This window comes from Erinaceus europaeus, chromosome 1 (assembly GCF_950295315.1).
Source record: "Erinaceus europaeus chromosome 1, mEriEur2.1, whole genome shotgun sequence".
Taxonomy (NCBI): domain Eukaryota; kingdom Metazoa; phylum Chordata; class Mammalia; order Eulipotyphla; family Erinaceidae; genus Erinaceus; species Erinaceus europaeus.
In genome coordinates this window covers 51,824,309-51,848,361 of record NC_080162.1, presented here as the reverse complement: position 1 = coordinate 51,848,361, position 24,053 = coordinate 51,824,309, and the positions used below count along the sequence as shown (strand labels likewise).

At 41.6% G+C, this 24,053-nt stretch overlaps 1 protein-coding gene across 1 annotated transcript in view; it reads right to left on the bottom strand.

Moving 5' to 3' along the window:
- SLC24A3 (solute carrier family 24 member 3) overlaps nt 1–24,053 on the bottom strand; it is a 630,513-nt gene that overhangs the window by 175,665 nt on the left and 430,795 nt on the right. Inside the window, exon 4 of the mRNA XM_007525384.3 lies at nt 5,404–5,478. Coding sequence (XP_007525446.3) covers nt 5,404–5,478 — 75 coding nt within the window. The remainder of the gene's footprint in view (nt 1–5,403; nt 5,479–24,053) is intronic.

Sequence of the window (24,053 nt, the reverse complement as noted above, 5' to 3'; positions counted from 1 at the left end):
GCAGGTGTCTCTGTATCCCCTTCTCTGCCCCTTCCCTCTCAATTTCTTCTGTCTCTACCCAATAAAATAAACAAATAAAATCTAGTTTAAAAAATTATAAAATTGCAGGCTAACCATTCTTCAAGCTTTGAGTGTATACGATAATGAGAGCTTTGCTGGGGGCCACTTTTCTGAAACCCAATCCCTGTCCTCAACACATTCTTGAAGCCCTAAGTTAGAGAGTAGAAAGTGGTGATGCTCTCTGCCAAGGTGTGCTACACAAAGCAGCCTGCAGGGTACCCTATGTGTGTATCCAAACGGCGATTTGCAAGAAGACAAGACAAGTGCACATTAGTGGCAGGTTGCACGTTTAGCTTTTCTAGATTCAATTATGACCCAGGAAATAAACTACTGGTTGTCACTAAATAGTCAGTTCTCTGCTGGTATCCCAGCTAAGTGGACAGTTTTGCATGACATCTTCTGTGGCACCGGCAGTTGCACTTCCCTACTCAGCCATGGAGGGGCAGCATGGCCTCGGCAGAGGGCAATGGTTCTGACGCCAGTGGGTGTGGGAAGGTGTAGCAGGAGCCAGGACTGAGAGTTCTCAGCTGGAATCTCTGGGCTTCCATGGATCTCAATTCAACTGCCAAACCACACATAAGGTACTGAGAAAACATCCAAGATGGAGGTGCTATGACTCCAGGTGTGGCTGTGAAGGGCATCCTGACAATCTAGCCTCATCCAGGTCAGGGTCCCCCAGCAGCTAACCTGATGCAGAGCTTCTGCCCCTAGGCTGGTTTGCAGAGACTTTCTTTTATTTATTTTTCCCTTCTGTTGCCCTTGTTGTTTAACATTGTTATGGTTATTGATGTGGTTGTCGTTGGATAGGACAGAGAGAAATGTAGAGAGGAGGGGAAGACAGAGAGGGGGAGAGAAAGATAGACACCTGCAGACCTGCTTTACTACTTGTGAAGCAACTCCCCTGCAGGTGGGGAGCCAGGGGCTCAAACTGGGATCCTTAAGCTGGTCCTTGCGCTTTGCGCCATGTGCGCTTAACCGTTGCACCACAGCCCTATTCCCTGCAGAGACTTTCTATGGAGCTTCAAGCCTTGCACTGTGTGTCCTTTGCATCTTGGGCTCCCTCCTGTGACTCCACACCTATGGCCCATCTTCTGTTGCCTTCTCTCCTTCAACCACACACTTGGCCTCTTCTCCCATATCTCAATTACTTCCCCACCACTTTCATCTTGAATTAACTCCCAGACCAGGTCACATCTCACTAGATACCCAGAATCACCAGCTTGAGAGTCTTCTTGCTTCTGGTCACCTTGCATCTTCCAGAACTAGGCTATGAGAAGTATTCCCAGCTCCCTCTTGAGTGCTGGAAAACCCCAGATGCCCTGCCCTGGCATTTCCAAAGGGTGCTTGCTCTGTGTATCAACTCCAGTCCCAGATTCTCAATGGCGTAGGCTCTTCTCTGAATGGGTATCCTGCCCCAAAATGCACTGCCTCTGAGGACTGCCTTACCCCCACCCCTGAACGAGCCCTTCTCTGGTCCCCTGGCAGAATCCAGCTCTCTGTGCTCATTTGCTGGCACACCGTGCAGATCCCTGTGTACCTGACTCTGGCACTACTTGGAGTTCCATAGCCTGTGTGAGTGGCTAGGACCATCCTGTGCTCATTTTATTTCCTCCCCAGCCCTTGCCACAGAGTAAGGTCCAGGCAGAACCAGCTCTATGTTTATAGTGGGTGCGGTAGACAGCATCCTATGCTCTATCCTCATATCACCCACTTCTGGAGATCTCTGTATGAATTCTCCCTTCTACCCCAAAAGCCAGTCCTCCTCACCATCTGATCCATCCTCTCTCTGAGCCAGGTTTTCATCTTCCTTTTATTCACATTGTTCTTAAAATGACTCACTCTTTGCTCCACTTCACCCTGCTGAGTCTGTCTATGGACTCACAAGGTTTCTTAGCACCTCTGGGTACTTAGTTCTATCCAGAGACCAAACTTCCTGCATGTCCCAAGTCTAGGGACTGTCACTTCACACACACAACACACACACACACACACACACACACACACACACACACACACACACACACACACACACACACACGGGCAACTAATGTGCAGGCAGGTGAAAAAGTGACATGGAGCAGGTCCTAAGAAGACATGCACCCAGTCAGGTCCTCTTCCCTTCCCTCCCTCCACCCCACTGCTTTTCCTCTTTCCATCCCTCCTCCACACCATCCAGCCTCTATGATTTCAAACTTTTTGCCAGAGCACTATTCACCGCTGGCTTATGATGGGGAGGGGGGACTGAATCTGGAGCTTTGGAGCCTCAGGCATGAGAGTCTCTTTGCATAACCATTATGTTATCTACCCTCCATTAGGTTTAAACTTTAAGAGATTTGAAACTGAGTGAGAATTTCCTGCCCTGAGTTATAGTTTACCGAATATTCTGGACTCCCCCCCCCCCAAGTTACATTTCCTAAGAGATGAAAACAGCATCCTTCTGGGTCCCTCTGCCCACAGCACAAGATATACACCATCTAATCACTATGAGGTGATGAGGGGAAGCTAAGGTGTGAGCCAGGATCCTGGTTAGAAGAGCCCCCTAGGCCACTGTGGGTGTTGCTGATCCTCTAATCTTATAAGTGAAATTCCAGGGAGAATGCTCCATCACACCCCACAGCCTCTCTCTTAGATGATGAAAACACATCAGGTCACTAGATGCAAATCAACCCTGTCCTCATTCAATCCACACTCATAGACAAGTCTCCTCAGTAGTCAAGGTTGTTTGAAGTAACCATGCCTTGCCTGGAGGTTATCTTTCTCTCTTCCTCTCTATGTACACTTCCTTCTCAATTTCTCTCTGCCCTAACCAATAAAGTGGAAAAAATAGCTACCAGGTGCAGTGGATTCCTAGTGCTGGCACAGAGCCCCCAGTGATAACCCTGGAGGCAAGAGAGGGAGGGAGGGGAGAGGGAAAGAGGGAAGGAGGGGAGAGGGAGGGAGGGGAGAGGGAGGGATGGAGGGAAGCAGGGAGAGACAGAGAGAGAGAGAGAGAGAGAGAGAGAGAGAGAGAGAGAGAGAGAGAGAGGAAGATAAGCAAGTATACTGGGGCTCAAGCCAAATGGACCCAAGTCACAACTGTGTTTGTAACCTAGGGCAAAGTGCTTGGCTTCTCTGAGGCCCAACTTTCTTGGGAGGGGATTGGACTGTTTATATGGCAGAGTTCTTGAGAGAATTGAGTATATTAATACCACACTCTGCCCAACTAATTCACTTGTATATCAGGAACTCAACAACAATAATAAAATAACATTTGGGGAACCGGGAGATAGTTCACCTGGTAGGTTACATGCTTTAGGAATAAAACCCTGTCTTCACATCTCTAAACCACATGGACCCAGAGGAAGCTCCACAGATGGCAGAGCAGTATTATGGTTTTTCTCCTTGTCTGTCTCTTCCTATCTAGAATAAATAATTCAGTTCAGGAGCAGTGGAATCACAACTGCATGGGGTCCTGGTACTACAAAACAAAAACAGCACTTTTTCCTTCCAGTAAACGTTTTCTTTCTCTTTCTTTCCTTTTCCCTTCTCCTCCTCCTCTTTCTTCTTCTTCTTCTTCTTCTTCTTCTTCTTCTTCTTATTATTATTATTATTATTATTATTATTATAAGAAAGCAAGTGTTTGTCTTCCTCTGAATTTTTTTTGCTGTTTTTTGTGAAGCTGGGGCCTCATGCAGGTTAAGATTTCTCTGTTCCCAGATGATTTTCTCTGTTCCCAGATGATTTTTCTCACTCAGAGAGAGTAGGACAGAGAGAGAGAGAGAGAGAGAGAGGCTGACCGACTATAACACCCTAATGCAATGGAATTTCCATGTGGTGTCAGGGCAGTACCTGTGTTGTGTGCATGGCTAGACATACATCCTTCATGGTGAGCTATCTTTCTGTCTTACTCCTTTTTTTTTTTTTTTGGTGGTTGTTTAAACTAGAAAAAAAAATGACTCACTATCCACTTGGTGGCTGGGAGACAGTTCATCTGGTGGGGTACCTGCTTTCCAACAAGGGGGTGTGCTTACAGGTTCTAAGGTTCCCCTCAAAGAAAAAGACAGGCTGCCTCTGATAACTGCATATCCATATTTAGACAAAGTCCTTAGCTTTGCATGCAGAGCAAACCACCAAGTCATGGTATCTCAGAGATGACAAATAATCCCAATTCCAGGGGCTTTTCTGCTCCTTCTCCTACATAGGGTGACCTTGTGTTCAAGGCAAACCACTTGGGACAAAAGACTTTTACACTCTCACATTCAACACCACCCTTATCTATCCCCCAACCCAGCCCAACTTGACTTCTTTCTCCTATTACACTGAATTAAAAAACTCTCCCCTGGGGCTACCCTAGGGTTAGTGTGTGTGTGTGTGTGTGTGTGTGTGTGTGTGTGTGTAGCCCTCTTATTTTCATTTTAATAACTACAAAACAACAACAACAAAAAAACCCAACAACTACAAACATCCAGAATGTATAAGGAACAGCTTCAATCGGTGGTTCTAAAGGTATGGTTTCCAGACTCTAAACCTCAGTATTACTTGGGAATTGGCTTGAAATACAACTTCTGTCCCTGCTGTTCCCTAAAAATTCAAACACCCAGGGAAGGGGAGAGCTGCATAAAGAAATTTGCGTCCCAGGTGGGAGGTGTGTCTGGGAGAGATCCCTTCTGAGAATAGGGCTCTGAATTAAAAATAAAATAAAATGGAAAGTATTCAGATAAAGGAAACCACATTTCAGAACTGACAAAGAGATGAAAGAGTGAAGAGAATGAAAGAGTTATAGATATGCTGAATTTTTTTTTCTGATGAAAGGAAATGAACTTGATATTCAGCTTGGTGTTCACTGGGCTGATTTCTAACAGAGTACCTTTTCCTAGTCTCTGTGACTAATTCTTTCATCTTCTTGTCTGTTGGGCCTCTGCTCAGAGCATATACAGAAGGGGGGCGGCGAGGGAGAGAGTGAAAGTGGAAGAGAGGGCGAGAAAGGGTGATAGGGGTGTGTGGCTGAGAATTTCTCATCCTTTGGGGATCTCAGGACTTACTGAAGAGGGGTTTACAGGAACAAACATGGAAAATCAGAAGATGGAGAACAGGAAGAAAAGGAAAGTAAGGATTTAGAAGAAAGAAATAGAAAACATGATCACAGTTAAATTCAGCAGAAAGAGCTGGGTTGTGTGGGTTAAAGCCAGTAACTTGAATTTCCAAGCAGATTGATGTGAATTTTGTGCTGATACTATTCACAGCCCTGAGGCATGTAGGTGCAGGGAACTGCGCCCCTAGTTGTATGGAGGGCTGCCCAGGACCTCAGCAGAAGGGAGAAACACTAGGACCCAACTCCGACATGCTGAGAATACAGGCACATACCTCACAGATCTTCTCCAAGGAGGGAACGAAGAAGTCATCACACACAATGGCCAGTGCGTAGAACATGTACATGGCCTGGAAGAGAGGAGAGACATTTTAAATCAGGGACTAAGTGGAGTCACGGGGGCGGGGGTGAGAGTACAATTACTCTCTGCTTCAATAACATCCTATGAGATCATGAATCCAACACAACTCTCAGACTAAGTACACAGTCCTTGCAAAGCCTGTAAGGTCCTGCATAACCTCCTTCATTGTCTCTGATTTCACTGCCTACCAATGGTGCCAGCATCCAATCTGCTTCTGACCTTAACAGCATATACCAGCAAGTAGGCTAGTTTGACCTGGCATTTATCTGTTACTTGTAGCACCACGTTTCTAGTGGGCATAGCTGTATATACGCTTTCATTTAAAAAAAAATCACTTTGGGGGATGAGCGATGGCCCAGTAGAGTACATATGTTACCATCTGTATGGACATGAGTTCAAGTCCCCACCTGCAAAGGAGAAGTTCACAAATGGTGCCACAGGCTATAGGTGTCTCTTTTTTATTGTAATATTGATTGAGTGATTGATTGGTTTAATAATGATTGAAAAGACTGGAGGATAAGAGGGATACAATTCCACACAATTTCCACTACCAGAGTTATTTTAATGTTTTTGTGCATTTAGTTTGGATTGAGACAGAGAGAAATTGAGAGAGAAGGTGGAGATAGAGAGGGAGAGAGACACCTGCAGTCCATTTGCGCAGCCTTCCCCCTGCAATAGGGGCGCGGACTTGAACATGGATCCCTTTGCATTATAATGTGTGCACTCAGCCAGGTGTGCTACTATTGCCTCCCTCTATCTTGCCCCCCCCATTTTCTCTCAACTTTTCTATCAAGAAAAAAAAGAATGGAACTGGTTGCTGGAAATAGTGGTGGATTCATTATTCAGGCACCAAGTCCCAGCAATTACCCTGGCATCAATAAAACAAACAAACAAAAGACTACAGTTATTGGACATTTTATTGATTTTCAAGGTTGCTGCTGTCACAGGGGGCACAGTTCCCCATCTCTCCAAGGTGGTTGTCAGTAGAACACACCACACCTCATCTTCCACCCAGTTGTCAACCTCTTTCACTGAAGGACACTCAATCTTTACTCCTCCTTTAGTAATCTCTCTTTCACTTTTGATCTCCCTGCATCTTTTCCTTTTGACACTTGCTTCTTGGGACGGGGCCTTGGTTACACATTCCCCAGCTCCCTCACCACATGGTGTAAGATTGTGACCCTAGTTTGTCACTGTACACCATATTTGCTGCCATACAGAGGGAAGAAGGTATGGAAGGGGCCACACAGACTCCTAGAGAAGCGGGGATGAGAGATAAACATCACTGGGTCTGGAACTGCAGGGAGAACACATAGAGTTTTTCCCGAGAGTGAGCTCACACACACTGACACTAAAGGAATTCTGGGCCCAGCTGAGTCTGAAATCAAAGTGAACATCCCAATTTCATGAACTGGTAATATGCCCTCTCTACTTTAAGTTGATTTGAGTTGAGTTTCTGTCACTTGTAACCATTCTTCATGAAGCCTGTAGCAGCCCAAGTATGAAATGATCTCCCTGGCCTTTGACTTTGGACTGTTGCACTGCTGTGGCCACTTGTCCTCCCTTTATGAGCTTTGCTTTTTCAAGTGTATATTTGTATTTTTCAACAAGATTGTAAGATTCTAAAGTGTATCTTAATACGTGATTTTGTGGGAATGCCAGAGAAGAGGACAAATACACAAGCGTTGAGGATATTCATTCCAAAAATGATGACTATAGAAAATTGTTAAAATCTAACAAAATATACCATAGGGTGGTAGATTATATAAATAATAATTCAATGAGGTAACTGTTCATAGGGGCTATATTAATCAATGTCTAGTTAATTGATAGGGAAAGGCATTGATAATATACTGCTAAATGAAGAAATATTATAGTCTATATGGTATTTTTATTAAATTACATATTTATGTGAATGCACCCACAAAAATTTACAGACAAACTTACACAAATAGATTTGGAAATAGAGCTTGCCAGGCTACAAATCTCAAGTTTATGTGTGTATTTTATAATTCTTATTATGATTTCCCGCCACCTTGCATTAGTATTTCCTGAATAATTTTTGTGGGTGATGGGAGATTTCAGAGTTAATCACTTTGTCTTAAACTTTTCTAATCTCTGTGGAATCTGTGATGCTTGGCATATGTCACAGAATACTTAAAAATAGCTTTATTGATTGGTCTATTCATAATCTGTACAAAATTATTTTCCCATGAGTTTTATCTTTGGGAAAATGTCAATTAAGAAATTAATTCTGTGTTTCATCCCTTTGTGGATGAGTCAGAATGTACATTTCCAAATTGCTATGGATTCAAACGCTCTTTCTGCCATATGAGTCAACTGTTCTAATGACAAGTACATTTTCTCATTATCTTTGAAAGGATGTCCCAATGCAACAACTTGAATTCAGAGTGGCACCTTAAGGACTAATCAAGCTCTAAATAAGATGTCCCTTAGCCAACACACACAAGTCACTGAAACAGCCAACGTAAGTCTGTGAATCATCTTTCCAATAATGAACTCCAATAGTAGGTATTGATCCTGTTGTGAGGCAAGAAGCTTCATCGAACACATTTCACTATTTACACTTGGATCAGGAAGAGTAATGAATGATTAGATACGATAGATTTTCTTTTTATGGGTGGTGGCTACTGCAAGGCATGTTAGCTCCTGTACCCAGAGTGTGAGGTGTTGACACCTTTCCAGGTGATAGTGATAGTGTTACCAGTAAACTGATACAAATATTTTAGAATGTGAGGCAATTTGGGACTTATCTATCTGATCATGCCTATATTTCCTAAGGATATGATATGACTATTGTGATGATGATGAATATAATTATATTAGTAGTAACATTTGCTACTACTTGTTGGACCAAAGATTCAGTTAAGCTCTAAGTACTGCACAAGGACTATCCCACTTAAATTTTATAAATCTTGTCATGTAGGAAGTTAATGATCCTATCCTGGATGACTCAGTGTAATAATTTGGCCACACACTGGATTTGACACTAGGATTTACTCCAAATCTTGCGATGGGGCTCAAAGGTCTACCTGTATGCAAGTTAATTCTTTCTTTCTTCTTTATTTATTTTTCTACTAGGGTTATTGCTATGACTGCACTTGCATGACTCCATCACACCAGTGGTCTTTATTTATTTCTTTTTAGATAAGAGGGTAAGAGATAGGGAAAAGTAAATAGCTACAAAGAGGAACAGAGGAAAGAGGAGGTACCACAGCACTACTCCACTGCTCATGAAGCTTCATTATGGCAGGACCTCTCATGTAGTGGTGGCTGGAAGCTTGAACCCAGGTCCTCATGCATGGCAGCATATGTGCTCTATTGTTATTGGGTGAGACAGCTCCAGAACCCCATAGAGATCATTGCTGATTCACCACTCTCTCTCCACTTTTCTACTTTCAGATTGCTTACTAATAAGCTGTTTTCTCTAACTACAGAGTTTTAGGGACAATTTCAGAATCTCTGTCACCCACATTTGGGGTCTGTTTGGTAAAGCCATTGATGTTTCTTTCAATTTTAAGTTTTAATTTTACTACATATGAATATGCCACTTGCATGCATGCAAAAATGAGTAAACCTCAGAATATAATATATAAATTTGTAGTGCTTTCCTTGCAAGATGAACATACAATAAGCACTGCTTCAGTGACAGTATTTACTCAGCCACACTACCACATTTCTAGGATACATTTCCAGATGCATATTTGTTGGGAGACTTTCTTTTTAGATACTATTTTTACAAAGTGTACTGAAAAAATACATATAACCATTCATAAGGACCCAGGTTCAAGCCCCTGCTCCCCACCTGCAGAAGGAAAGAAAGAAAAATACAGGGTGAAACACAGAATGGAGGTCAAGGGCTCTGGGAGGGCTGAGGCGATAAAGTATGGAGAGGGTGCTGGGGACTCAGTACACAACTTAAGAAGAACTTAAGTTGGTGGCAGGAGTGGTGTGCAGATACCTATCACAGGGAGCTAAGAAACTGTACCCATATGACAAAGTATTGCAAACCATCACTTCTCTAATAAAATGATTTGAAAAAAAAAAAGTAGAGCCCAGGTAAAAAACAGTAATCATGAGAGGAAACATGCAAAAGTACTGATTTTCTTCTGTTCTGAGTGACAATATATTTAGCTTTTTAAAATTATTTATTTATTTTGCCTCCAGGGTTATTGCTGGGGCTCAGTGCCTGCACCATGAACCCACTGCTCCTGGAGGCCATTTTTTCCCCCTTTTGTTGCCCTCGTTCTCGTAGCCTTATTGTGGTTATTATTGTTATTGTTGATGTTGTTGGATAGGACAGAGAGAAATGGAGAGAGGAGGGGGAGACATAGAGGGGGAGAGAAAGACAGACACCTGCAGACCTGCTTCACCACCTGCGAAGCGATTCCCCTGAAGGTGGGGAGCTGGGGGTCTGAACAGGGATCTTGCGCTTTGCGCCACGTGCGCTTAACCCACTGAGCTACCGCCCAACTCCCACATTTATCTTTTTGATGGTCCCTGAAGTTCACTTGTTTGACTGTTTTAGCTCATGAGAATAAGGGTCAGAGCCACCTTTGGTTGGCCTTTCTTCCTGCCTTAATCTTGGATGTGATGTCTGGAAGGGAAGCATCCACTGCATTTCTGTGAGACAAGAATGGAGGTACATTTCAATGTGCTAAGAATGTCAGAGCTCTGAAGATGCCATTCATCAGCTGATCTAATGCCGAAGCCAACTCTCTTTGTAATTCTTACTATGGGAGAAAATGAACCCTCAAATTGCCTCAGTTGGCACTAGTTGGGGGTGTCTCTATTTCTAGCAGGATACTTCCTTATTATTCACTCCACTGGGCCAGGAGAGAGGAGAAGGTCAGAAACAGCATCACTGGAAGTGGTCAGTGAACTGGAACTCTGAAGGGTAAGTATTTGATGAGGACTAAGAAAGCTAGTGAACCTTGGTGACAATGGCATACTCAGGCAAAAGGAAGTTGCACTGATTATGTCAGGGTGATGCTCTAGTCTATCTCAAAATAAATAAATGCTGCCATTTTCAAATAATTTTTTAATGTTATAAATATTTTATAGTTTTATTAATGAGAATAAGAGAACTAAAGAGTCACTCTGGCACATGTGATGTCATGGATCTAACTCCAGGACCTCATGCTTGACAGTCCAATACTTCATCCACTGTACCACCTCCCAGCACAGTGGATAACTAATTTAAATTTTTTTAAAATAAAATCTTGCTGAGATTTTAACAGTAAATAGGAAAAATATCATATGAGAAAGAGCATCACTTTGGCAAATGTGGTGCTGTGACTGAACTGGGAGCCTCAGGCATGCAAATCGTCTGCGTTATTAGTTGTGCTAATTCCTGCTCACAGTAATCTTAAATGTGCAAACAGTATCATCTATCTAAATTACTACCTTAGTATCTCATACTCCCATGATGCTGTGAAGATAGTGATTCATGTTCCCTCCTTTCGGTTCTGCCACCACAACTGACATTAGACATTGTTCTCCTAGAGGCTTTTCCTTGTGATTAGAGAGAGAAATGCTGAGCTTCACAACAAAATTATAGTCCTGAGCAAGAAGATTTTGGGGGTTTTGAAGAGAAGAATGTAGCAGATGGTCAGGGTGACCACTGATCTCACCATTTGTTTTAGGGCTTATTGATTTAGACAGATCTGCCACATTTCAAATGTTGTATTCTGTCTCAATTTGTTTTAAAATTTCTGACTTAACATTGTGCCAACCTGTCAAGAGTTGGATTATTAGTGTCCAGAGAGCCTTCCAATCATGACTGATGAGGTTGGTGTATCCATACCCCAGCTACCTCACCCTGTGAGTGGGGTTGACAGGCTATCTCCTTAGCTTTCCCCAGCAGAAGTAAGCCTCAGATGCCTACATGTCTAGAAGCGTGATCATACATTGATTATTAGCAGTCTTCCCTTCTCTATCTCACTTCCTCCTCCCTTACTGATGTTTAATTCACCCCAAAATAACAACTTCCATGCCTTTTTTCAGGCTCTGCTTCTGGAAAAAGTCAAATGAAATCAAGATAGAGTGTGGGGGGCCAGGTGGTGGTGCACCTGGTTGAGTGCACATGTCACAATGCACAAGGACCCAGGTTTGATCTCCTAGTTTCCACCTGCAAGGGGAAAGTTTCACAAACGGTGAAGCAGTGATGCAAGTGTCTTTCTGTCTCTCACCTTCTCTATCCCTCCCTTCCCTCTCAATTTCTGACTGTCTCTATCCAATAAATAAATAAAGATAATAAAAAAATTTTTTAAAAGAAACTTTGAGTGTAGAAGGAAGATGGTCGATGGAATGAAAGAAAGTTTGACATGGAAGGCAGGCCACTAGCAAAAACCATGGTCTACCAAATATCAGGAATTTTTCCCTTTAGTTCTACTTCTATAGTACTTTTTATTAATAATTTAATATTGGTTTACAAAATTATGAGATAACAGGGATATAATTTCTCACTGTTCCCACCATCAGAGTTCTGTGTCCCCTTTTACTCCAATGGAAACTCTGCGAGTTCTCTGAAAGTCACAGGTAGGGGCTGATTATTATTATTATTATTATTATTATTATTATTATTATTACTTCTAGGGTTATTGCTAGGGCATAGTGCCTGCACTATGAATTCACTAATCATGGAGTTTTTTTCCCCTCTAATTTTTTTCAATATTTATTCATTCCCTTGTGTTTTATTGTTGTAGTTATTATTGATGTCATCATTGTTGGATAGGACAGAGAGAAATGGAGAGAGGAGGGGAAAAGAGAGAGGGGAAGAGAAAGATAGATACCTGTAGACCTGCTTCACCACTTGTGAAGCGACTCCCCTGCAGGTAGGGAGACGGGGGCTTGAAGTAGGATCATTACGCTGGTCCTTGCACTTTGTGCTACCTGCACTTAACCTACTGCGCTACTGCCTCGCTCCCCTTCTTCCCCTTTTGTTGCCCTTGCTATTTTATCATTGTTGTGGTTATTATTAATGTCATTGTTAGATACACAGAGAGAAATAGAGAAAGGAAGGAAAGACAGAGAGGGGGAGAGAAAGATAGACACCTGCAGACCTGCTTCACTGCTTGTGAGGCAACCCCCCTGCAGATGGAGAGCTGGGCCATGTGCACTTAACCCTTTGTGCTACTGCTGGACCCCCTGACTATTATTTCTTTAACTCTCTATAATTATATCTATTATATCTATTTGACCTTTAAAAATTTTAAAACATTCTTATTACCTTTATTTATTTATTGGATAGAGACAGCCAGAAATTGAGAGGGAAGTGGGGGACAGAGAAGGAGAGAAAGAGAGACACCTGCAGCCCTTCTTCACCACTTGTAAAGCTTTCCCCTTGCAGGTGGGGACCAGGGGCTTGAACCTGGATCCTTGTGCACTGTAACATGTACACTCAACCAGGCATGCCACCATCATCTATATTTGCCCTTTTTTTCCCTTCCCTATTGTCCTGTCTTCTATTCCTTTCGAAGTCACACATACACTTCTGAATGTCATTTTGTTAGTTGGCAATCATTTAAATGAGCCAGGTTGATGGATTTGTTGAAGCAGTGCACAGGGGGTTAGGGAACATACAGAGATTCAGTGGCACCCAGAATTTTGCAGTATATGAGGCTGATTTTAGTGTATATGCAATAGAAAACCAATAAGGTGCTGAGGAAGGAGGCCTACTCACATGGGGCTGCTCAGTGGGTGAGGAGTGGTGTTTTCATAGGTGAAAGGAAGCAGCTGCTTCAGGTCCTGGGGAGTTAGGATGGAGCAGGGGAGAAAATGCACCCACAGTTCATTCTTTTCTAGAGTTAAACAGTGGAATCAGGAAAGATAATTTCCCTGCACCCCATGTGTAGGCTCCCTTACTTTTCAAAGCCATATCTAGTAGAAACCTTTATTTGGCTTGTACAAGAACAGACAGAATCAGGGCTGAGGTTAAAGCCTGTAGTTAAGGGTCAGAGACAGCAAGTGATGACAAGCTCTAGCATGTTTACTACTATCAGAGCTGCTGCCTGGTGTCCTGGCCTCTAGCCAATAGGACCCTGTAGGGAGCAAAGGGGGAGAAAAGCGGATAAGGTAGTGTAGTAAGGCCTATTTAAGGGAACTTATACTATGCCTTGGTAAACAATGCAAGCCAATATGTGTGGCTTGGTGTGGCTGGAGATTCTGATTTTCTTAGAGAAAAGGTGTAGTTCTGGACTTGCAGTTAAAAACCTCTTGATTTTGGGTGGTGAGAATTGATGTTTACATGCTAATTTTATCTTGCTTCTTTGCACTGGCCACTTAGCTATTATGTGAGGAAGCCTCACTGGTTTTAACTGAGGGCTCTTATGCTGGCTGTCCACTCTGCCTCCCCCACTTTCTCCCCAGCTGCCTCATATGACTCTCCTTCACTCTCACTTCCTTCAGTACAAATCTAACCTGCCTGAGGCCCCCTTTGACCCTAAACCCCCCTCCTCCCTCTCCTGACTCAGATTCAAGTTTTCTTTGTTGTACTGTGAGGGTTATTTCTAGTACACTAAACAACTCATTTATTATTATGCTTATTTTATTCTCTGTCTTCGTCTTTAGAATGAAAGCTCCATGAAAGGAGGATTTTTTTTTATCTTGTCTGTTTTGTCCTCTGGTGTGTCCCAAGTACCTAGAAGAGGGCTGGCACATGGCATGTACCCAACAAACATTTGTTCAATTAGTAAGAATTCAGCATTTGTTTGGTATTGTGCCAACAAATTGAAAACTGCCAAGTAGTCAGAACTTCAACTTTCACTCTGGTGCAATCGCCGCCCCCCCCCCCCCCCCCCGTTTTTTAATCAGGGAAATGAGGTTCTTAGTAGTTACATAACTTCTCTGCAGTCATTCTATTATAATGGTCTGTTCTTAAACTCTGGCCCATAGACCATTAGGCCAGAATTCTTCTGACAATGTCATACTTAATCTCGAGTTTCCCAGAACTCAGTTGAAGACTTAGATCTCATGTCTCCATATAGAAACTTAAGTTAACAGGCAACATCTGTCCACCATCTGTAGAGTGTATTCCAGGGAACAGGATAACTCTAGTTAGTGTAAGAGGGAACCCTTCAGGAGACATTCTGAACCTTGGATATTGAATTTGGAATGATGAAGGCATTCACATCATATGAAGAATACACCAGGACAGAAAGTTAGAATAACTTTAGTCACTTCTGTCCCCAATCATACAGCACTGCCTGGCACTATTACTTCAATGAATGAAAGAAGTTCATTCTATGAGCCAGGTCTTGATCATAGTGCTTGATACACACCAGCTCATTTTATCCTCCCAAGAGCCTTTATGTAGAGAATATAGAATTTCCAATTTTCAGAAGGAAAAAATGAGGTTTAGAAGGAAAAAGAAACTTACCTGTTTTAGCAGGGTCAGCAGCCATATAAAGCTGTTACTGGATAAGCCCCCAGACTTAACCACATGACCTCTACTCCTAATGGAATCAACTCACTAAGGATGGAAAATTTCCTACCTGTTAGCCATCATTCTTTCCAATCATTTAAATGTGACATTGAGTGTGAAAGGGAAAAATGCTCTCAGCAGTGAATGAGTCCTAAGTAACAGATCTTGGGTCTTGATTGGGTTGCCCAGAGCAGATTATAGTCTATAAGCACTGGAAGACCATCAAGTTAGTGGGGGAGGAAGACAAGAATAAGTAAAAAAAAAAGATGTGACACTAGTGACACCCAGGCTTCAGCCTCATCCTGCTGGAAACTGTGGCGTAAGAATTGCACCAAAGTCCTGGTCTTTGGTGGAGGTGGGCTTCCTAGTGTTGTCAGGCATTGGCTAGTGACCCAGAAAACAAAAATTCCTGAGCACACCTCACTCTCAGTGCATCCTGGAAAGGTGATTCCAGCAGGGCAAGCTAATTTTTTAAAGGTTACAGGACTGATTCAAGAGAAGCAAAACACACACACACACACACACACACACACACACACACACACACACACACCCCTGTGGGACAGTTACACAACCTAGAAAAGAGGCCAATATGTAGGGGCATCAGTATAATATCTGTTAAATATGTAAGTAGAATATCTTATATTAAATGTAAACACAGAGGAAGACAAGCAATCTAGATTTTGTAAGGTAAAGAGTAGGATAAGATTATCTGAATAGTAGCCAGGAAGATAGCTTAATGGGTAGATTTTAGGACTTGCATATCTGGGGCTCTCTAGGTTCAATTTCTAGAACATCATGTATCAGAGTGGTGCTCTAGTTCCTCTCTTTCTTCAAATAAAACTTTCTTTCACCTTTTTTAACCAGAACACTGTTCAACTCTGGCCTATGGCAGTGGTACTGGAGATTGAATCTGGGACCTTGAAGCTTCAGGCATGGATTTAGGTACTACTGTTATCTCTCTTCTTTTTATACAAGAGCATTGAGATGGAGAGAGAACAAGCTCATGGGCTGAGCAGAGGTTCATCCAGTTGAGTGTACACATTACCATGTGTGAAGACCTGGGTTCAAGCTCCCAGTCCCCACCTATGGGAGGGAAGCTTCACATTTGGTAAAGTAATGCTGCATGTGTCTCTCTTTATCTCTATTTCCCCTTTCCCTCTCAGTTCCTCTCTGTCTTCACCCAATGACAAAAATAGTTAAAAAAATAGAATATGTGATCTGGGAGATGGCGCAGTGGATAAAGCATCGGACTCTCAACCATGATGTCCTGAGTTCAATCCCCAGCAGCACATGTACCAGAGTGATGTCTGGTTCTTTCTCTCTCCGCCTATCTTTCTCATGAATAAATAAATAAAATATTAAAAAACAAAACAAATCCCCCCCAAAAGAATATAATATAGTCTAGCCAGAAACTGGAGTACAATGTCATGTGTATGACTCTAATCCAAACCAGAGTTCATGCTTCTAACCAAAACTACTTTTAGCAGCAAGCAAGGTATTGTTTGGGTTACAATTCCCATTGGCTTACTGATTTCTCAGGACTAATTCTTCTTTGTTTTCTCTCTTGCCTATTTTTCTGTCTCACTTCTCAATGACATTTTCTTTTCCCCTCCCCACCAGGCCCTACTGTCATATTCTGTGAAAGTCTGAAAATCTCATGGAAAGATGGACCAATAACAAGCTTATTTTATAACACTGGTTTCTTCTTCTTCAGGCTCATCTGAAAGCTTGAGGACAGAAAATTATATCCTAGGGATATATTCCAAATAGTAGAGGTATTAATTTTTCTGGAGGTCTTGAGATTTCAGAGTTTATTCATCTATCTGCAAGACAGTGGAACTCTTTACTTCATTATTGGTGAGAAAACTTTCCTCCAAGTTTATTATCAGTAATCTGAGCAGAGACTTTCTGAGGCTAACCATAAGCAGGAATTTTGATGTCAGAGTTAACAGTAAGCTTATCATATAATATTATGCTGTTGAAAGACACCAGAATGGTTAAAATTACCGAGACACTTGTATTCTTGCCTTTCTATCATTTTCTTGTTAGTTCTCTCTCCAAATACTGCCTTGAGAACTGGTCGGCACAACAGTTGGCAGATAACATCAAACAGCCAGACTGCAAGCTAGTCATGGGTGAGTAAGCAGGACTTTCAAAAGCAGAATCAGCCTGAGACACAGGCACTTCAGTCAGGCTCACAAACTGGTGCCTCCTCAAACTCATGTTCTATTTTATTAGCGATTCAATATTGATTTACAAAATTACATGTCAATAGAGGCATAACTCCACACCCACCATTCTCACCACCAGAGTTCTGAATCTCCAGTCCCTCCACTGCAAACCACTGCAGTTCTCCCAAGGTTGCAGACATGGGTTAACTGTCATCTCTATAACTGTCTACATTTGTACAGAATTGCCCCCTTTTTCTTCCAGGTTCCATCCTCTCTGCTCCTCCAAGTCACACATTACTACATCCAAATGTCTCTTCCCTTTTCATCCTTTCTCTCTCTGGGACCAGATGGAGTTGGAATTCAGAGCCCTCTTATCCTCTTCCTTCTATCACTTCTCCCCCCACTAGGAGTTTGGTTCAAAGCTGTTTTGGGGGTGCAGATGGCAGGAATTATGGCTTCTATAATTGCTTCTCTGCTGGATTTGGGCATTGGCAGATTGATCCATACCTCCAGCCTCAAACTCATGTCTTTAAATATTTATTCAATATTTATTTAGTGGAAGAGGGACAAGAAAACTAATCTTCTATTAAAAATAATATATATATGCCTCTTATGAATTAATATACAATGGTGCCAACATAATAGTCTGAAAATTTTCTATTTTTCTGAAATTGTCATTCTCTTTCAAATTTTTCCTTCTTCCCATACTTCCCTTTGTTGTTTACCAGAATACTGCTCAGCTATGGTTTATGGGTGGGGGGGGGCTTTCAACCTGGTACTTTGGAGTCTCAGGCATGAGAATCTGTTTGCATAACCATTATGTTATTCTCACCTCCTTCCTCCCCACTCCTTTGCACCAGGGTTATCTCTGGGACTTGTTCAGTCCCTGCACAACTCCATGGTTGCCAGCAACCTTTTTTTTTTTTCTTTTTCTTTTCTTTCCTCTTTCTCTCTCTTTTTGTATTCAGGGGGATTAATGCTTCACAGTGCAGTCACTGACATATGTATACAATTTTATTATGCAGTAGGCCCCCAAAGTTTTCTTTTATCTTCCCTTCCCTCCCCAGAGTGCTTTGCTGTGGTGCAATACACCATGACCAGTCGATATTTCACTTTGTGCTCTCCTCCCCAAAGCCCTTTGCTTTGGTGCAACCCATCATTTCTTTTTCTTTTGTTTTGTTTTGATAAAGAGTGAAATAAAGAGAGCTGGAGAGACATTTGTACCACTTGTGAAGTTTCCCCCCTGCACTTGAGGACTATGGGTTTGAACCTAGGTCTTTGCACATGATAACATATACACTGTACTGTCTGAGTCACCACCCAGCATCCTTTTATGCTTTTCTACTGTAGGTAATTTCTTGTTGGAAAATTCAGAGTTTAAATATCTGACATTTTGATAGTAAAACACATTTTATTCAACATTAGTAAATACTAGGACCTGTTCAGTTTCTATTTTCAGCTGGTGGGATGTTGTGAGCACTTATAAAACACATGTAATAGGAATAGGTTAACAGTAGCAGAAAGCAAGAAGGTCATTTTTATTTGTTTATTTCTTATATTATTTATTTTATTTTAATGATCAAGATAGATACATAGGGACCAGTGCACTGCTCAGCTCTGGTTTATGGTGGTGCTAGGGACTGAACCTGGGACATCAGAGCCTCAGGCATGAGAGTCTTTTGCATAACCATTATGATATTTTCCCAAGCCCAAGATCATTCTTATTTTTATGTTCAATTATTGTTTCACATGGAGGGGCTCTATTTATTTGTCATGTGAAAACTCAAGGTAAGTGGCACCAACTTTGGTGTTTATTATAGTGACATGTTAGTGTCATCTGTGGATGGGCATCCCAAGACAATGCTGAGATAGCTACCCAGCAGTATAGCTTTGGGCACCCAGTTGGAAACCACAGCAAGCAATGTTTCTAGTTTCAAGCCACTTCCTTAACTGCATGTTGTTACTGTGTAGTGCACCAGAGCTGACCCAGTCTCCCAGGATGTGCTTTTGGAATAGAAGGTTAGTTTCACTGTTGAAGAGGGACTACACTGTGGCATCCTTTCTGTGATGGAGGCAAGGGCCACTGGCTTGATGGTCCTGGGGAGGTTCCAGTTTGGGACTGAATGTATAAATGCACAAGCCAACTAGTTTGTATTGAGCTTGCACTTTGAATTTTGTTTTATTGCTTAAAAGCTAGTATAGCTAAGGGGGCCAGACCAAAGCCTCATATAACAGTATTTCCAACTTCACACTTCAATGAAGGTCTATTTAAACAATTACCAGACAATTACTATGGGCTTTTTTAACTAGGTGGTTCAAAGCCCTTCTTGCCAGACAATTAACTGAGTGGGACACATGGTTTTCTTCCCTTCTGGCTGATGAATACTGAATTGTTGTTCTGGGATGTTCCAGGGAAGAGATCAGAGTGCAATCAATGGCTGATCAGACAATCTTTTTTCTTGCCTACTGTTCACTTGGTATGCCCTTACAAAGCAACCAGGGTTCAAGACAAAGATAACCTCATGCTGTTCTAAAAAAAAAAAAAGAAATCCTCCTCATTGTTGGAGGAACAATCACTTACTAATAATGAGAAGGAATGGTTCTTGCAGTAGTTTGTAGATGCTGACATCAATGTTAGAAACTGTGTTTATAAGGCTGAGAGCTAAACTTTAATAATGTCTGAAGTTACTTCCCCCAGGACTTAAGAAAAACAAGATGCAGAGAGAGACAGGTTGAGAGTATGGATAGGCCTGTCAACACCCATGTTTAGCAGGGAAGCAATTACAGAAGCCAGACCTTCCACCTTCTGCATCCCACAATGACCTTGGGTTCATATTCTTAGAGGGCTAAAGAATAGGAAAGCTACCAGGGGAGGAGATGGGATATGGAGATCTGGTGGTTGGAATTGTGTGGAGTTGTACCCCTCTTATCCTATTGTTTAGTCAATGTTTCCTTTTTATAAATAATTTTTTTTAAAGGGAGTCAGGCTGTAGTGCAGCAGGTTAAGCGCAGGTGGCACAAAGCACAAGGATTGGCATAAGGATCCCGGTTCGAACCCCGGCTCCCCACCTCCAGGGGAGTTGCTTCACAGGCGGTGAAGCAGGTCTGCAGGTGTCTATCTTTCTCTCCTCCTCTCTGTCTTCCCCTCCTCTCTCCATTTCTCTCTGTCCTATCCAACAATGACAACAACAATAATAACTACAACAATAAAACAACAAGGGCAACAAAAGGGAATAAATAAATAAAATAAATATTTAAAAAAATTAAAAAAAACTTTTTTTAAAAAAGATGCAGAGTATCTTGAAGACACAACAAATAAGGAAGAACCTAGAAGATCATCAAAAGGCATAGGAATATGAACAAGAAGAATTAATTCCCTTGAGGATACAAAGAAACTAAAGAACAGTGTTATCTTTAAGGTTCTGCAATTCTCTTCTGCAACTCATAAAACACAAATGGAAGAAATCTGCTTGTTAGCTATTATTGCTCTCCCCTAGTGGTAAGTAAGTCTGTGGAAGCATAGGTGCATTGTGGGTTCAAAGCAGGGACCAGATAGCCCGGGTATGACTCTGCTGTGTGAGCTAAGATGAGCAGTTTAACTCACAAAAGTATTTTGCTTTGCCTGTAAAACAAACAAACAAACAAAAACAAAACAAAACAGAACTTATATTACCTACCTCATATGGTTACTTTGGGAAAACATAAGACACACAGAACTGTTGCTTAATAGCTGGATTGTTGCAGGCAGTTGCTAGTAAGTTGTATTAATGTTGTTGGGGTGGTAGTTGTTTTAATTAACTTGTAGGAAAAATTAGGACCAACTAAATAGAAATGGACTTATAAAGTCATATTTCTTTACAGAAAAAAATCATTAGAGAATCCTAATTAAAATGGGGAGAGAACTTGGGCAGAATTTTCACCAAAGAGGAGATACAGAAGGTCAGCAAACATAATAAAAAATGCTCATAGTCACTGATTATCAGAGAAATGCAAATAAAGACAAAATGTGATACCACTTTACACTAGTGAGGATATCATACATCAGAAAGGACAACAACAAATGTTAGCAAGGATGTGGGTAAAAGGAATGCTTATACACTGCTAGTAGGAATGTAAATTGATCCAACTTCTATGGTAGACAGCCTGGAGTTCCCATAAACACTAAAGATGCATCTACCCTATGACTCATTAGTTTCTCTCTTGGAGATTTATCCAAAAGAAGTAAAAACACCTACCCAAAGAGATCTATGTATACTTTTGATCATAGCAGCACAATTCACAATATCCCAAATTTGGAGACAGCCCAGTAACAAGTGAGTAATTAAGAAAGTTGTGGTATATATACACAACAGAATACTACTCAGCTGTTCAAAATGAAGTCATCTGCTTTGTCTCATCTTGAATGGGTCTTGAAAGAATAATGTTAAGTGAGATAAGCCCAAAAGAGGACAAAGATGAGATGATCTTTGCTGGTGGAACTTCAGGTACAAAGACAGAAAAGGAAAACACAAAGTAAAACTAGGACTGTATTGCAATGAAGCAAAGGATTCTGGGGAAGGAGGAGTAGAGAGGAGGTAGAGAGGGATCTGCGGTCCTGGTGCATGATGTTGAAAAAGGACCCAAGTTGGAGATGAGAGTGTTTTGCAGATGCTTATAATGGGGAGATAAGAAATTGTATTCATGTGTCAACAACTGTACCCTAAACCATTAACCCCTCCAACAAAATGATTAAAAAAAACATAAGATTAGTAGTTTTATTCTTTTTTTTTGCCTCCAGGGTTATTGCTGGGGCTTGATGCCTGCATTATGAATCTATTGTTCTGGAGGTCATTTTTCCCCATTTTTGTCATCCTTGTTGTTATTATTGTTGTCATTGCTGTTGTTGTTGTTGGATAGGACAGAGAGAAATCAAGAGAGGAGGGGAAGATAGAGAAGGGGAGAAAAAGACTCCTGCAGACATGCTTCGCTGTTTGTGAAGCGACCCCTCCCCCATAGGTGGGGAGCCAGGGACTCGAACCGGGATCCTTATGCTGTTCTGTGCCATGTGCACTTAACCTGCTGTGCTACTGCCAGGCCCCCAGCAGTTTTATTCTTATATTAAACTACTCTATATTAATTGTTGGATAATTGCAAGCATTCAATAGTGAACTATATCAATACTGTTGGGTTATACTGATAGTTGTAATAAACCTGTGGGATAATTGGGACCAGCTGAACTGAACTGAACTGAACTTAGAGAGTCATTCATACTTTCCCTTTTACAAAAACATACAGAGAGCTAACCAGACTTATTCCAATATTAAACAACTTCTGGGGGGGGGTCATTTTTACGGAAGGAGATACACAACGATCGTTTGTGCAGCTCTTGGTTTCCTTTTCTCCCCTTGTCTTCTAAGTACTGTTGCACATTCAAAGAAATTCAACCCCAGCTTTACATTCCAAAAAAACACATGATTTAAGATTCCCCTGTGGTCAATGGGGATGGCCAAGACACTGGTAAGATCCAACCCACCCCTGGATCCAATGTTAATTACAACTGAAAAGCAGATGGTGTCTCAATCTAGGCCCATCTGTTTCACGTCTATGGGAAATTTCCCCAGCAGAGAAGACAGAGCCATAGCCAATTTCTTTTTGCCCCAAGAAAGGCTGGACTTTTACATTTAAGAAAAACATCTTATTATTTGTCATGATAAGATTTGCTCTGATCTACATGATCACAGACATGTTAGGTCAGACATCCAAGCAAGGAAAGGTCAGTGGGACAACCTCAGGAACGCAGACAGCTGCTCAAGTTCAAGATACTACCGCAAGGGAGAGACAGTCAGGAGATAAGAAAATATTTTACTATGAACTCGACTACTGGTTTGTAAGACCATCTCTTGCCCATATATACAGCTTCAAGAAAGTGGGAAATAATGAGAAAATCAGTTACTTTACCTGTCTTTGAAATGAAAAATAAGTAATATTCTCTTTCCTTTTATAAACAAATCATAATCATCAAACGGAATGGCATGGTTCCCATAGGGAACACCAGCACTGCTGAGTCTATCAGATGAAAGCTTTATATATACTTAAAGGTGCCAGTCAAGGAAGCCTAGTGTTGGGGAGATTACACAGAAACACATGAAATCTGCATGTGAGAGGTCCCAGGTCTTATTTCTGGTGCCACCAATAACTAGAACAGAGTGGTGCTCTGCTACAATAAATAAGTAAATAAATAAATAAATAAATAAATAAATAAAATTCTTGCCTGTATTTCTCAGTAAGTTGTAAGTTTTCATCAGACAGAGAATTATACCTTTAACCGCTGACCTAATGAAAATTGTTACTTATTTCTGGTAATCCAGCTTTTAAAAAAAAATTATTCAAAAAAGAAAGGAGAAATGATTCTGGTGCTTGTGATGCCAGGGCTCAAACTCGAGAATGCATGCTTGAAAGTCTAGTATCTTTTATAAGTGTGAAATACATGGAGCAGATGCTGCTATTGCCCCTAAGCCCCCTTCTGACAATAAGTAACTCAAAAACACATTGACCTACTTACTAAATGGCCTGAAAGCACCCATGTTTGTACAACCCAGAGTCAACTTTCAATACAGAAGTAGGAGTCCGTGAATCACTGGCTATCCCAGCTCTACTAGGGACAATTCTGAGTCGTGGTCCCACATTGTGGCATCCTCAGAATGGGACAGAAACTCCACTGCTCACAGTCAGCTGGCATTTTAGTGCCTTCTGTTGGCTCTGCCCTTTCCCTTGACTTGCCTCTCCCACTCCTTCACTGTTCTCTGGGCAATATCTCAGATCAACCTATATCTGTGTATGTTGCAGTGGGCTAGTATCAGTTTAAGAGGACAATTACATTTTCAGGAATTCTGCAAATTTGTTAATGTAATGTTGGTAGCTTTAGACTGGTCATAGTTTCTGTTTTTGCACCATGGAAACTACAAA